Source organism: Electrona antarctica (genome assembly GCF_951216825.1).
Source record: "Electrona antarctica genome assembly, chromosome: 20".
In the NCBI taxonomy this organism is placed as follows: domain Eukaryota; kingdom Metazoa; phylum Chordata; class Actinopteri; order Myctophiformes; family Myctophidae; genus Electrona; species Electrona antarctica.
Window position 1 is genome coordinate 15,347,100 of NC_136801.1, and position 16,603 is coordinate 15,363,702.

Genomic DNA, 16,603 nt, shown 5'->3' on the forward strand with positions numbered 1-16,603 from the left:
TTGTTTGAGGCTGATGCCATGACGACACATTAAGGTTAGACAACGTACCATTCCATATTTGGGCGTAGCTTCATTGGAGCTCCTTGTATGCTTATGGCAGAGTCAGAGTGGTGACAGAGGTCCACTCGCCCGCCCACCGGTCAGACCTCCCATTTGCAAATTTTAATATATATATATATATATATACATACATACATACACACACACAATGTGAGAGTGATGAAGAGACAGATATCAGACTCAAGGGAAAAAAAGACAGTCAATGCACACCATGTAAGTATATATATAGAGATCTTCATTTATTTTTAATATTTAAACCCACTAAAAGTTGTAAGTACAACTTTTGAATGAAAGGCACAGGAAAAATCAGACAATGCTGATATAATACTCAAATGAGAAATTACAGTACAAAAGCGGACAGTTAATTACGCACATACAAATCCCTCCAACTATTGAGTCATCCAGACTAGGGAAACAGAAATATACAGTACCTGATACAACAAAAGGGAGATATGAAACCAGAAATCATAATTTGATAGCCAAACTATTCTTTATTGCTTTTCCAAACTTGACAGGGCTCATATCGACTCCCCAGTACTTGCAAAAGGGGGGTGGGGTGGGGGTGTCACATTACAACTGCTTTATTTTTTCCATCTTCCTCATGTGGCTATTCCCATTTATCCATTTGTCTCACCCATTGTCTGTACTGCACAACACTCCATTGTGCACGTATCATCCACTTTACAACGCCATGACGGATGTCAGACCGAACAGATGGGACAAGAGAGGGGATTTGTGCGCTGCTTTGAGTAAGATCTCTTACTAATCCACCACCAAATGAACCTATCTGATTACGCTTTCATTTATTGGACCACTGAGTGTAAAATCAGAACAAATGCGCTAATTTGATGAAAATGTAACAAAACAAACAGAGCTTGACACACTGAATGCTGGAGATGTCATTTTTGCCCCCCTCTTTTGTTTTTACATTGAACCAATTCCAAGCTGCCAGATTCAAAAGTATGCAAGTCTGTATCTGGGAGTAGATAAAACGGGCTAAACCCTGTGCATCCACGATTAGCTTTCTTGTCCGAACAGGCACGTGCTACGACTAACTACAGCACCTGGGGGATTCATGGGATTCACTGCGAGACAGCCAGTTAATTCGAGAGCCTGGCACTACTGTATGCTACTGCTATGCACAACGTGAATCTTGTATTCCCAGACCTCAAATAATCAACACCCATACAATCCCTCCACGTTTTCATTTCAATTTTCCAAGTTCTCAATTTGACCTTGATGAAGTAAGATTAATCTAGGTTTATCCACTTACTTTACCTCAAGTCCATTTGTCAATAAAGGTGGAGGATGGGAAAATGTGAACACAAATCTCTGGATCTGGGCTGATTTGTGTAAAAAAAAAGAAGTCAATATGAAGGTCATCGTTTTCTGTGTCACTTGTGAAAACACTTTTCGTTGGACAACTCTTGTGGGGAATAATTGGAGGGAAAGATTATGCCATTCTGTACTGTTGGGGCTTCTTATCATTACATATAGCCTCTTTGGTATATGCACATCTGCATCAACGTGCACGCCACTGTCCAATCACACCCTTGCCTTTTCCTGTTCCTATGTACAGTAAGTCTCCCTTTTTCCTCTACGTCATCATAATAATAATAATAAAACGCTGATTGCCACACTACGGAGACCTGGAAATCAAGTGATTGATTGGTGTAGCAGGAAATAAGACTTGGGTCGTTGTTAAGAGTTTTCTTCCTGCATCAAACTAACTGCACCCAAAACCCACCACCCCGCCCACCAGTTTGCTTTTCTCTCTCCCTGCTGTGATTAGGACTTTTCAGCTGCCCAAACAGTGGAAGGTTCCAAACGCTTCCCTCTTCCTGGCGAAGGAACCGGTGCTACTGGAACGGGAGGCGGCAGCGCAGCTAAAGTGTAAACACATCGGTCGATTCAAATTTCCACCCGTCCCAATTAACCGTCAGGAGACTCAGGAACGAGAGAGTTGGGTGTTTTTTGATGGACAGATGGAGACGGATGGTGGGCAGTTTCCACGGGGTGAGCAGGAGAATGGATGTCGTTACTGCTGCTGCTTACTTGTCCGGGCTGCGTTAGCCTAGTGTCAGCGGGGGCTGCATGTGCCCGAGCCCCTCTGCCACCCTCATTAGCACCTCCTATCCAGGGTGGCAGGCAGAGAGAGAGAGCGAGAGAGATCACTTCTTTCTTCTCTGTCCTGGTCTGAACCAGAATCCCTTAGATCTGACCACCTTTCCTCAGAACTCGCTCTCCTGTGCTCTGGTGTCCAGCAGGAGTGGGGTGGGGGTACACAGGGCAGAGTCTCATATGAGGACTGTCTGGGACATCTCCAGAGTTCAACAGTTCGAGGCCACAAGGTTCCCCTCCCCACTGACTCCCCCCCTTCAGGCTAACGCTAGCTCCGTTCATTACCTGGCAGCGGCCGAGGACGAGGTGGAGGCGGCGAGCTGTGTGAGGTACTCACGCAGCTCCTTGGCCGCCTGGAAGCGGCCGTAGTGCTTTTTGGGGTTGGTGCACTCGTCCAGCAGCGCGTCCAGCTGTCCGTCTTTGGAGATGTGCGCGGGCGGGTCGTGGAGGAGGCCCCCCGTGGTGCCCCGCCACGTGGCATAGCGCGACAGCAGGTTCTGGCACACGGCGTAGTAGTTGTGGTCCACGGTGACGCGAGAGCACAGGGACTCCTTGGAGAAGGACAGGCAGGCCTCCTTGTCGCATGGCTCGAAGCGGCTCTCGTACCAGACGTCGTAGTTCTCTGGCTTGTCTGTAGAGGGGGGGAGGGTGGGCACAGAGGGTGAAATAAATGGATCAGATAACAGCTTTAACGTTAGCTTTAGCCCGGTTATTGACATTGTGCACGTGCTAGGCCCTAGGCCCTTTCTCCCTCCTGCTCTCGTAAAAGAAAGTGCAGTGTCCATAAAAGAGTGCATTACAAGTTTCCATGGCACTCTTCATGAAAAGTAAGCAGTTCAGTTTTTCAGCACTTTAATCAGTTCCAGTTATTCAATCCATCTATCACCACTGTGCTCAGAGGAATTATGTATTTTGTTGTGAAGTAAAACACTGTGCTCCTTTTCGACCGCTTTCCGTATAGAGCAGACCTGGGCATTGTACGGCCAAATACGGCCCACGGGCTGACTCTGACCTGTCCGCGAAAGATGGCTTATGGCTGGACTACAACCCCATTGCTTTTATTTTGAAGCCCATTTATTCTCACAGTGCACGCAATCTGCACGTCAACTGTACACACGACAGCGTTGTACCACAAATCTCGCAGAACGTGCACACATCAACATACATTGCTGCCAAGTCTCTATTGTGTTTTCAGAACGTCGTTGTTGTTTAATGGTTGTGACTCAACAATCATCTCACGCTGATAGTAAGCGGCGCGACATGGGTTGTGAAAGTGGTACCGCTGCCTCCAGGGTCCTCTGAATGTAAGAACATTTAAGAGAGCTACCTCTAAAGTTCATATTGTTAAAATAAAATGCTAGTATTTACATGACTTAACTTAAACAAAAATATAGTTTTCAACTGGGAAAGGAAACGTCTCCAGCATGCAAGTAGAAAGTAAAAAAAATCACACCCGTGTGAAGTGAGGGCAGGTGCTCTTATCGTACATCATCATGACGTAAATTAGTCACTAAGCCTATAATTTGAGTCAAATGTGTGTCCAGAATAACATTAACTCTGACCGGCATTATATACTCTCGGTGCCGTCACAGTCTTTTAAACAGCAGACAAAGGCATGTTATTTGGAAAAGAGTTCCCCTATAGAGGGTCTTTTGTATAGGGTAGACAAGGGAGCACTTGTTTTATGTTATGTATGTAATGTACTCACTGTATATGTTACTGTCATGCGTTTGTTTATTTTTTTAATGTTTACTTTTTGGCTTTTGCCTTTATTTTATATATTTTTATGGAGGGATAGAAAGTAGGCTGACAGGAAATGGGGAGAGAGAGATGGGGGGGGTGACATTCAGTAAGGGCCGTCGAACCCGTGGCACACTGCCAGACTGGATTACCAGCCAAGGTGCCTGGACCACTGAGCCACGGCCCAGGCCTTGTAATGTATTTTTAAACTTATTACTTAACTGTGAGAGGACCTCAATGGAAATAAGTCTCAGGACTTTCTTGTGTAATCCTCGAAATGCTGTACCAATGTGGCTTCAATGCAAAAACACTGGGATGATACCGTTTCAGGTAATGGAAAACATGTATTGTTTCCCCCATCTTGGTACCATCTTGAGATATTCAAAATCTGTGTGTTATTTTTTGTCAACAATTTCCTCACCTTTGGAAGATAATTAGAGTTCACTTTTACCCTCGTTTCATGCCCCACTCTACTTTTTCAATTGCTTTCACTTCCACTTTCCAAGTCTATCATTTTTATAGAGTGGAAGGGAAGGGGCTGCCGATAGTTATTCCAAATATATTCTAATATTCATTGGGTTGTATTTATTCGTATTGTTTTCCGTTTCACCGAATACAGCGGATTAATACGTAATGAAATCAGGATATTTCAGCCCTGTGGCCTTCATCAAATGAAGGTCGCCAAGCTGAAATGTCATGATTTTATAGATTCCATTGTGCTGGGATCACACAAGGAGGATGCCTCAGCCGTTTGCACGCATTTAGATGTGTGGTTAGGTTGACATTACGTGGTGTTCTGTCCGTCTTCAAAAAGGTCTGCCTTTCGTGAAACAGATATAATTTCAAGTGCATTTAACACATATTAAATGACAGTGACTGGTTACAAATGTGCCATTACAGAGTTTTACAGAGTGAGTAACTGCTGCCATTTTCTGAATCCAGGAGGTCTGGCTGATAGGTCAAAGATACGAGAAAGTGCTACCAATTCAGGCTCGATTAACTCAACCTGACCGACCTGGGAGTCGTTTCCGTGGCCTCTAACGCCATTTGGGAGATTTTATTTTGGACTTGTGCAAACCGATCAAACAACTCATTTACCATTTCTCTGCGACAAAATGTTTTCATTTCCATTGAGCAAAATCAATTCCTCCCACCCCACCACCACGGTCCTGCAGCTCATTTCACTTCTCTCTTTCCGTTTAGAGACTTGTGCTGGGGAGAGAGAGAGAGGGCAGCTGCGGAAATAACTTGGAATGATGAGAAAGCCATCAGTGCTGCCGCATTAAAAAGCAGATCAATAGCACTGTTGAAGAAAAGAATCCCTGAGGCCACAAACACATAATCAGAGTATCAGCGCTTCTAATGCACTTCTGTTTGCAAGTCAGAACAACTCAATCAAATATCCAGCACTGCCCCGTCGACTGAGGGCCTCTGCGGGTCCCCCTCCCCAGCAGAGGAGGGGTCTATCCACCTCAATCAGCATATGGGTGATGGGAGATGGACCTATGTGTACTGCCTGACACACACAAGAATATGCCAAGCAAGATGAAGCGTGGCAATTAATGTTTTGCATCCCAGCTCAAGATTGATTGACAGATACCATCACGAGTGTGTTCCATTATTCACACGCACCCAGACGCGCAAATCTCAAGGACAATGACGAGCGCTGAAACGAAGTTAATATGTATGAGCTTTAACCCATTTAGATATGCTACACCTACGTTGTTACATACATACATACATACATTTCAAGCCAGGTTTTTCAGTAAACTTAGGTAAGGATTTAGAAGGTGTTTTTAGAAACGTCTTCAGGTTTAAATGGGAAAAGGGAGATTGTGGTTTTAACGTTGTACTGACCTCAAGAGATATAGTTCATGCCTTAAAAACAAAACTCCATGAATTCAGTGCTTCATGCAGTGTGTATTGGATAGGAAATAAGTACTTTTTTGGGTGAACTAACCCTCCCCCCCCCCCCCCACACACCCTTGAAAGAACAAAAACAAAATCACAAAGCGAGAAAAAGAAGAAAGATGTGTGTTCAGACGAGGTAGGCACCGACCTGGCCTCCAATCCGTTTCCCCCCGGCCGGCCGCTACCTTCCATGTTAAGGAGTCTCAGGTACGTCTCATTCTCATTCCGCTCAACTCCCCTTCATCTGCCTGAGGGCGTGCTCAGACATTGGGTCTGAAACACTTGTTAGTGTGGCTGTACCGGTGGCATTCACAACTACGAGCTGTGCGTGTGTGTGTGTGTGAGACGGAGTGTGTTTGTGTGTGTGTGTTTCTGATTGAACGTGTATGAGACAGAGGCACCAAAGGAACACAGAACAAAGGGAAATGTATTGGTGTGCGTGGTGTGTGAGGTGTGTCCATCCATGTGTGTATTTATCGTATTAGTGTGAGGCAGTGCTGGAAAAATTACTCAAATCATTTTCGTTTTTCAAATGAATAAAATGTTTAAAAAAACATTTTTAAAATAGCTGATCTACAAGCTCACAATACTGTAAGCTTGTAGATCTGCCATGTCCAAATGACACATACAGTAGGGCTGAAATGGTTAATGTGTGGTTTGTAATAATAATCAAGATCTACAAAGTAATTAGCAGTAACTTAATTTTCAAATAATTGTAGTGGAGTGAAAGTATAATATTTGCCTCAGAGATGTAATGGAGTAGAAGTAAAAGTACTGAAAATACTCCAGAAAAGTAAAACATACCTCAAAACCGTACAGTACTTGAGCAGCTAGACTTAGTTACCTTACTACTATGGTGTGAGGGAATTATAAGAGTGATTGAAGGATGTACATTATACAGTGTGTGTGCTTCCAAAAGCCACTGGCATGCAACAGCCTTCCTTCAGCTCGATAAACTCACCGGGGGGAGATGACGACTTTTCTCGCACCATTGGATAACGCAAACTGCAGCTGAACACTAACACGGTATGTCTTCTTCCATCATAAGACGGCGTCACGGCGCGCAGCATCAATATGGATGTGACAGCCAAGAGAGAGAGAGAACGCGTACGCGAGAACGGCGCGTGACTTTTCTGCCCCGTTTTGATTTGCAAATCAATGGGCTCTCCGTCTGGACTGACGAGACTCGCGGCCGCACCTTCCGTCTTGCTCTCCTAATTGCCGCGAGATTGAGTTGTCGAGGCAACCAGTGAAAGGTTACCACACCCCGGGTTCCTAACACCGCCAATACATGTTTCCCCTGACCTGTGATGCTCATTACCGTCCTCGCTCTTCCTGTCCCCTGTGACTCGAGCATACACGAGTACAGACACAACACGCAGCAGGCATGCGCATGCGTTCATTCTTGAGGCCAAAACTCTGAATGGTCAGGATAAGCAGCTCGAGTTGTCGAGCTGTACAAAGAAAGAGTCTCGACCATGGCGGATCATTCTCCGCGGCTAGAAAGTCCGGGCTGCCATGACAGAGTGGAAAATCGTGACTATTAGCAATGATGCACATGAGTGGACACACAGGCATGTGTGTGTGCACTATCAGTGACATACAGGAGGTCAAATGTACTGTAGTAAATGTGGTTGTACGGGAACACACTTAGACATTATTGTCATATTACTGTGCATCAATGATCCTATTTTGGTCAGCCAATCATTTCAAATAGCATGACACACACACACACACACACACACACACACACACACACACACACACACACACACACACACACACACACACACACACACACACACACACACACACACACACACACACACACACACACACACACACACACACACACACACACACACACACACACACACACACACACACACACACACACACACACACACACACACACACACACACATTAATAGGATTTCTGCAGGAAGGGAAACATCTAAGGGCCTGGCTGGGTGGCATTCCTATCTTCTGTTGTCCTCGCTGGAGGAAGGGAATGAGGGGAGAGGACATAGGAAACGAGTCAGCTTGTATGCACATGATCATCTCTCTCTCTCTCTGTGTGTGTGAAAGAGGGAGGGGGAAGAAAACTGGGTCAGCTAAGATAGCTCGTTATCCAGGACAATCTGAGCTTTGATGGGGACACGCATGCCAACCACACAGCACCCGAGCTTGGGTCGGGGGGGGTGTTGGCGTTGTGACTACATTCCAGCGACCGATGCAAGGCTTCGAGAGACTGGCAGCGATGCTCCCTCACCGTGACCTTTCCTTGACCTCGCCGAATCGATAGAAGGTTTCAGCTTCCATGTAAAATTCAGCTGGGTTTTTTTTCACCCCTCTTCTTGAGAAGTGCAACATCAGAGAGGAGAGAAGCAGACGACTCCCTCAGGTATATATGTAATGATGCTCGACAATCCATGTGTGAAATAGTCTAATGCAAGTTGGAAAATATATGGGCTAGGGTCTAACTCTCAGGTGTGTTTCACTCATTTGTAGCTCCAGACAGAGGTCCAAGACTGGCAGGTCCATTAAGGTGCGCCTTTCACTCACTCACACACACACACACACACACACACACACACACACACACACACACACACACACACACACACACACACACACACACACACACACACACACACACACACACACACACACACACACACACACACACACACACACACACACACACACACACACACACACACACACACACACACACACACACACACACACACACACACACACACACACACACACACACACACACACACACACACACACACATGCACGATGAATTGCCATGGCAACTGAAGGAATGGGCGCCGCTTATGCATATCGCACCCGCACACATGAACATACTTTTGACCTCACACATCTACAAAGAAAGTCATCACACTCACTAGTGTTCATTTTGATTTAGTTTTAGTGTTCTGAATAAATTTGAATTTAGTTTCAGCCATTTGAATAGTTTTAGTGTTAGTCAACTAAATATCACAAGGCTTTAGCTGACTAAACTACAGTCAACATAGATATATTTTGGCAGGCCTTGATGGCTTTGTAATGACCGATTTTACACTTGGTTGCATGCCAAAAATAGCCGATCTACAAGCTCACAAAGTGTCCTAGATCTGATATTTTCAAAGCGCAACACCCGAACGCAACCAAACTTGCAACAGACTCGTCTTTTAGTCCTACTGGAACTGTCCTCCACTAGTCTGATTGATTGATGAATTTATTAACAGATTGGAGAATTACAGTACATTTCAAGCACATTTTAGTCTAGCTTTTATTTGTTGACCAAATTGTTAATATATTTAGTCTCAGTCATCATAGCGTAGTTTTTATTTAGTTCCCGTTCCGTTTTTTTTTAGTCGACGGAATTAACACTGACACACTCACACATAGTGTAGTGGTGGGTTATATGGTTTTAAATATTGTATCGTGATACGATATACAGAGATATCGTATATATTGTGATACAGTGAATGCACATTCTATGATTTGTAGTTCTATAGGGGGAGGGCATAGTGACGCGTTCGGTAGGATTTTGGCTTATTCGGGCGCCATCTTTCTGCCTACATGTAGGCTAATAGGATGCTAGGCTACTTGGCTGCCAGTCTGTAGTTCGTAAGTTTGCTTGTCAGTGACGCTGGTGTGTACACTGTCACTGCAGTACATCATCTTCCATCTCTCTACTATCTTTGACATGTCACAACTCTTCTACTCTGGATCGACGGTGGTATTATTATTATTTGCGAAAATGTTCGGGTGTTCCCTCACGTCAAAACAGTTCTCAATGTTTACATCTTACTTGACGAGAAGACATGTGGACATATCTTTACGGAACCAGGGAGAGGGGGAAAAACACCACGATCTGACCATTATTATTTTGATTACACTGTGATGCTCGTCTGAGGACAGGTAGAGAGCAGACAGGTAGAGAGCAACATTCCCAAACACAGAACCCATGTGTTTGGGAATGTTGCTGAAGGTTATGTTATTTTGTCAGCTGACAGTGACACCCAAATCAAAGAAACCATACAGCGTGTATTTAATTATTTGATATCGCCGACAGTCAACTCACTGCAAGGCTACAATGGAAGCATAATTCTGACGGCCCGCGGTGGACAGTTGTGGATCAAGGTTATGTTATTTTGTCATCTGACACCCAAACCATACAGTGTTTATTTAATTTTATATCTACAATGGTATATGTCTCCACAGTGAGGCTGGGAAATATAGCCTAGCAGTCTACTACTATAGCCCACTAGCTCCTAGCTCCTAGTAGCCTAAACTCCTCCCTATGCACTGGCCCTATACCTTAATTTATACTTTTGTAGAACGACAGTTTTACGGACATATTTTGGTCTAAATGTTCCGTTACTCCTTTTCTTTTAGTTTCTGTGTTACCTTGTAGGTGGTTGTACTGTTAAGTAACTTGAACAATAACCCTAAAAACCCCACACACACACACACACACACACACACACACACACACACACACACACACACACACACACACACACACACACACACACACACACACACACACACACACACACACACACACACACACACACACACACACACACACACACACACACACACACACACACACACACACACACACACACACACACACACACACACACACACACACACACACACACACACACACACACACACAATCGCGGGGCTCTTACTCTGCTTGATCAGCCTCTTGTCCGCCACCAGGACGTTCTCGGCGTCCACCACGATGACCTTCCCGTCACGCGGGCCCACGGCGAAGTTGTCGAAGCTGACGTCCAGCAGGTAGAGCGCAAAGTCAAAGTCGTTGTTGGTCAGCTGCTCGGCGATGTCCATCAGCTGGCGCGCCAGGTCCACGCGCTTCTCCCACGGCGCGTTGTAGAACGCCCACAGCTCCTCGCCCACGTAGTTGACGGCCACCATGCGCCCGCACGCCCCCAGGTACTTGGCGAAAGGCCAGCCTTCGTCCGACGGAAAGCTCTGGAAGGAGGAGGGAGGAAGGGTAGTTTTAGTATACGGAGGACCGGGAAATAAGTCTCAGTCTAGTCTTCTAGTTAACTAGAAAGTGGCCACGGAATGCATATCTCTGCCAGGCTGGGTCGCATATAGACAGGGCTGTCTATATGGGGGGGGGGGGGGGGGGGGGGGCTGAACTAATACAACATACAGTTCTACGTTTTGCATTTGTGGTGACCCCTAAAGGAACGAAAAGTGCTTTTGGAGGTGCACTCCACAGAGGCCTTTCAACCTGCTATTCCCAGTGTTTTGGTTATTTTTAATAATAGGCCCAGTAATTGTGGAAAGTAATTACAGGCAACAATTTGGAATATCAAAACCCTCTTTGACGCTCATCGCCACATGACTCCGAAGATCATTTGTACCTAATTTGGTGAAAAGAAAATGCAAGGAGCAGACCCCAGGCTGCAAATGTAACAAATGTGAAGTGGAATTCCTAGAAGATACATTCATGATTTTTGGCGTGTGTGTGTGTGTTTGAGTGTGTGTGTATGTGTGTGTGTGAGAGAGAAATAGGCCCCTTCCGTAAACTCTGAATGATACATATTTGCATATTTACATACAGAGTCTAGTAACAGTGTGCCGCATGACCTCCCTGTCGGTGTTTAGCCATTATAAGTAAGGTAAGTAAAGGCATCCCTGCGGGGTACGTGAATAAATATCGATACGAGGGGCTAGATTCTCAATACAGTATTGTGAAAAATAATAATGGTGATACTCAGCTGTGTCGAGAAGAAAGAAGAACGTCTTGTGCAACCCTGCATTGACAAACTAGCAGTTTGTGGGCATGACAGTCTGTCTCCTTTGGCCAAATGGCAATAGTGATCTTTATACACATACTTTGGTGCCAACAACAAAATTGCTTCACAAGAACAATGCTGGTGTAAGAGAATTGCTGGGGGAGAATAATGATAATAATAATATAGTCCCCACTCCTTTGGGTATTTGTCACAGTACATTTGCACATTGGCGAAATGTGTCCTCTGCTGCATTTAACCCATCCTAACTATTAGGAACAATGAGTGCCAATAATACAGCGCCCGGAGAGAGCAGTCATGGGTTAATGGTCTTGCTCAAGGACAATTTGCAACATACTGGGGCGGCGGGGCGTTTCCCAGGTGGCCTCTCTACTCATTCAGCTATGGCCTAGACTAGGGCCACAAAACATTTTTTTAATTAAATCCAATCTGTTATACCTACAGTTGAGGGGCCTCTAGTGCATTTACCTACACCGATTTCCAACCACGACCTAAACTACTATGATCTAAAACCTACGACCAAACTTTCACACTATTCTTACATTTCTTTTAGTACACCACCAGGCACTTCAGGCATTTGATGGCTGGAGGTGCTTATGATTCCTGATGTTAAGCATGGTAGTATCACCTCACACTACGTGTGAGGTGATACAGACGTACACAGAGACAGACAAGCACTGTTCTAGGTGGCCTCCGCGTAAAAATAACAAAAAAAGCCCATGGCCCATGTCAGCTTTGAAAGGAAACAGCCATTCATTGCCTGCACGGCTAAGAGAATCGTAGGACTTGTCATAGGCTATTTGCGCGAGAATCAGCCTTGGTGAGGGAGGCATTGCATGTGTTCATCTCTAAACGCAGCATTCTCTAGTATGTACCAACTGTTGAAGGACTACTAACGGCTGTGCGGAAAGGTGTCGGCCGAGGATATAATGGATTGGATTTAATAAAAAAGGAGCATGGCCGATTGGTGTTATAGCCCTACTACAGCAATGAGGCTGATGTACGCTGCTTGTACGCACCGATTCTGCGGAGCTGATAGGCGGTGATTTGTGGTAGCGGGAGTTGTAGCCGAGAGCTCTAATGTGGTGCGACGCGAGAGCGGAGCTATTTACGCTGTATAGCGCGGCATCATTGGGTTACTTAAAGCCGTCTGTGCAGTTTGGGTTAACTCAACCGACAAGAACTCCCTGTGTGCTTTAAGTGAAAACAGAAAAGGCAGGCAAGGTGATACTGCCGGATGGGTGCTTCATAAAGCCTCTCATATTTACTCTGTAACTTCCTTCAGGCCGGGTCATATGAAGGCAGCGTTGTGAGACCATGATGCGGCATGTTCAAACAAGCAAAGAAGTGTGTACAGTACACACACACCTGACCTTATGCACACTCAGACATGCACGCATACCACACACATGAAAAAGTACACACACACACACACACACACACACACACACACACACACACACACACACACACACACACACACACACACACACACACACACACACACACACACACACACACACACACACACACACACACACACACACACACACACACACACACACACACACACACACACACACACACACACACACACACACACACACACACACACACACACACACACACACACACACACACACACACACACACACACACACACACACACACACACACACACACACACACACACACACACACACACACCCACACCAAATGAGGCGAGTGCAAGGCAGCTGCAGTTGGCGAGCTGGCCGGGCCTCAGAGGGACTGGATTGTGTATGTCTCATTACCGCTTTCTCTCTCGCTAGTTTTTCTAGCCCTCACCTCCTCCCCTCTCTCATTTAAGCCTAATTTATACTCTGTGGCACAACAGCATCCTCTCCTCAAAAATCAGTTATTTCCAACAAGCAACGGAGTATAAATTAGGCTGTTTTTTTTTAGAACCACAGTGATTATGGATGAGGAGAGGACCAATTAAGGGACGAAAATGGAAGAAAACTGCAAGCACCACTCACTGTTGAGTGACAGGTTTCAGTCTGTTAAAATGAAGCACTCGACTCTTGCAACATATTGACTTAATGACAATCCCAAAATCGCTACCTTACAAATCTCCCCTGTTCCTGGCAGACATCGTCTGATGAGAGAGAGAGAGAGACACTTGCGCTCATGTTTCACAGCACCTGCCCACACCCCTACTTCTCGCTCTCCTATCGTGAAACCCAATCGCCTCACAAGATAACAGCAGAGGAAGACGACGGCTTCACACTGCGAGTAAGGTGTGAACAATTGTGAACGTTGCCTATCGCCTTACAGCTGTGCGTAATTCAATACTTCGCCACCTTTCAATTTCAGCACAGAGAAAAGAAAAAAAATTTTCCTTTTCTTTTTTTGGTATGCATGTCGGCACTCGCTCCCCTGAAACATTCATGAGCTACAAATTATTTAAAAACATACATTTCTAACCAACCTCCTGGCCTGTTCTGTTCTGAAGGCAAGCTGCTGGACTCCTGCCACACTGGTGCATTGTGGGGCAGAGCCAGCAGAGCGTGCTAGACGGCTAGCCGAGGATTCATCTGGGTTTTGCCTGGGCGCCTTTGTGTGCGGACGAGTCATTCTTCTTTCATTTTCCTCTGCAATTCATGCTTCTCTTTAAGCTCCCTTATCACGTTCCCTACTTGGTGAGTGTAGGATAGGTCAAAAAGCATACACAGCGTTAGACAGCGCGTCTAACATGATGCAACAAGTTGTGTGCACTGTTCAAATATCTGGGTGCTGCCTTAGTTGAAAGCTGCTCTTACGCTACAATCCAAGCATCATTTTAAGACAGAGAAATTGGCTGTCTGAAACTCACACGTTAAATTATAGTTAGATTACGAAGCAAAAATCAATGCAAGGCCTATCTGCCGTCTTAGCCGGTTTAAAAACAGCCAGCACATGAGGTGATGCCACTGATAGGTTGAGCAGCAGGCGGTCAGGTCTGTCTGCCCGAGATGGCCCAATCAATTGCAGGCCAGACACAAGTGCGTTTGGCTTCCAGCAGCTGTCTATCTCTCAGTGTCCTCCTCAGACTTGATGTAACTCACAGCAAAGTCTGCAATAGATCCCTGGTCTAAAAAACGTCCGCTTAGCGTTTTTCTGGTCCCAGACCTGAGTCGAGGCCAGAGAGGGTGGTCACTACATACGATTAATTGTCACTCAAAAGATTGTGATTATCGTTTTAATTGTGTTTCTGTGGTGGAACACTGTCTGGAACATCATGAAAATAAATTACTTTGTAAACTAAAGCACATACTGTATGAGAGCAGAGCAGATATGTGAGCAGATACATATTTAATATTTGTTATACTTTAACTATATAACTATTTAAAAAAAAACTATAGTTTTAGCTGATCTACAATTTCCAATTGAATGGATTTTCACTATTTTTGAAAATGTTTGAAAATATATGAACATTTTTCAACATGGAAACGATTATGATTATGCGATCATGTAATAATTGTGACACCGACAGGCCTATGCATCTGTGAATGCACATCAAAAGGCCCGACACACCAAGCTGACTCTTGGACTTAACTGTTACTATTATGGCAGTTGATCAGATCGGGTGATGTTGGAGAAGTCTTACTCCAAACACACCACACAGACCGCCGCGTATGGTCAGTTGATGGCGCTGTTCTAGTCCTTGCTATAATGGTGGAATAATACATGAATGAATAATGTTATACTCATCGATTTATTTTTATGTGGGAAAACTTGAAAGAAGAAATAGGTGAATACTTCTTTCCCACTGGCAGTAGAAGAGTATGTCACATTGGAACCAGATAATATAAATGGGCACAATACTCTCTACAGGAGCTACGTATCTCCACCATAACAAATGTCTTGTCATGTCATAAATAATGACGTTCTTTCACCAGAAATGAGTGCTTTCCATTAACACCCTGAGCGGCAAAAACAGAGTTCTCCGTCCTATCAAATAGTAACGCCCAGCGCTCAGGACGGAGATTAATAAAAGGACGGAGATTTATTGATATCAAAACCGACTGCATCGCTCCAAAGGCTGGGAGTGTCTGTTGGGAAACATTCAATGTCATTTCCGGTTGGGACGTCATCCAAAATGTTCCCCCCCATTTTAGCGGGTCAGATCGAAAATCTTAGAACGTGAATAACTCTTGATCTAAATCATTCCGTCCAATTCTAATTAAAGATTATGTTTTAGAAGGGCCATCGCAGTCCCGTCGCTAGTCGCGTTAGAATTAATCATACCTCCCGTTGTTGTCGATCGCCTCAGGGGTGTTTTGGCTACATCTAGCTACTTCAGCTACATCCGGGATAGCGCCTGGTGCGTCGCTAAATGTTCTCCTTTGCTGCAAATCGCTGGGCGCTCTGATTTAATGGTCCTAAATACCTCCGGGCGTTCATGGTGTTAAATAACTGCATCCGTAAAGTGCCTGCAGGTTTCGGTCTCTCTCTCTCTGTCAAGAGCCTTATGCAATTACAATCCATTACTATCCAAGCTGATGGCAATAATTGATTTGGGATTACTTCAAAGTATTGAGAATGATTCTGAAAAGGCATGGGGCTGGGTTATAATAGCCTACAAAAAAGATTGATTGATTTGCTTTGAACAAATTCCCTTTCACTTTAGATTGAAATGATTACGGTTGGTTGCACATTGTGCAAAGGTGGCACATATAAGTGCAAGTGCAATACTTTGTAGAGCCTTTGGTCTCCATGATGGCTTGCTGTTCACTTCTTCACATGCCCCGATTTGCTCAGGCCCCAACAGCTAAACAGAGAGTTCTCCCTCCCTGGCCAGCTCCGCCGAGTCAACATACTCAGTCAGGTGATTGGACCAGCACTAATGGCTAACTACTGCCAACGACATGAGAGACACTTCACAAACGATGGCCAAATTGTAAGCTGCAGATGCTCCACGAAGGTCACGC

At 45.0% G+C, this 16,603-nt stretch overlaps 1 protein-coding gene across 1 annotated transcript in view; it reads right to left on the reverse strand.

The window, feature by feature from the left end:
- Positions 1 to 274: 274 nt before the first annotated feature.
- Positions 275 to 16,603, reverse strand: part of dipk2ab (divergent protein kinase domain 2Ab) — a 40,621-nt gene continuing 24,292 nt past the window's right edge. The window contains exons 3-4 of the mRNA XM_079489670.1: positions 10,554 to 10,857; positions 275 to 2,812 (exon numbers count right to left, since the gene is read on the reverse strand). Coding sequence (XP_079345796.1) covers positions 2,463 to 2,812; positions 10,554 to 10,857 — 654 coding nt within the window. The 3' untranslated portion in view covers positions 275 to 2,462. The remainder of the gene's footprint in view (positions 2,813 to 10,553; positions 10,858 to 16,603) is intronic.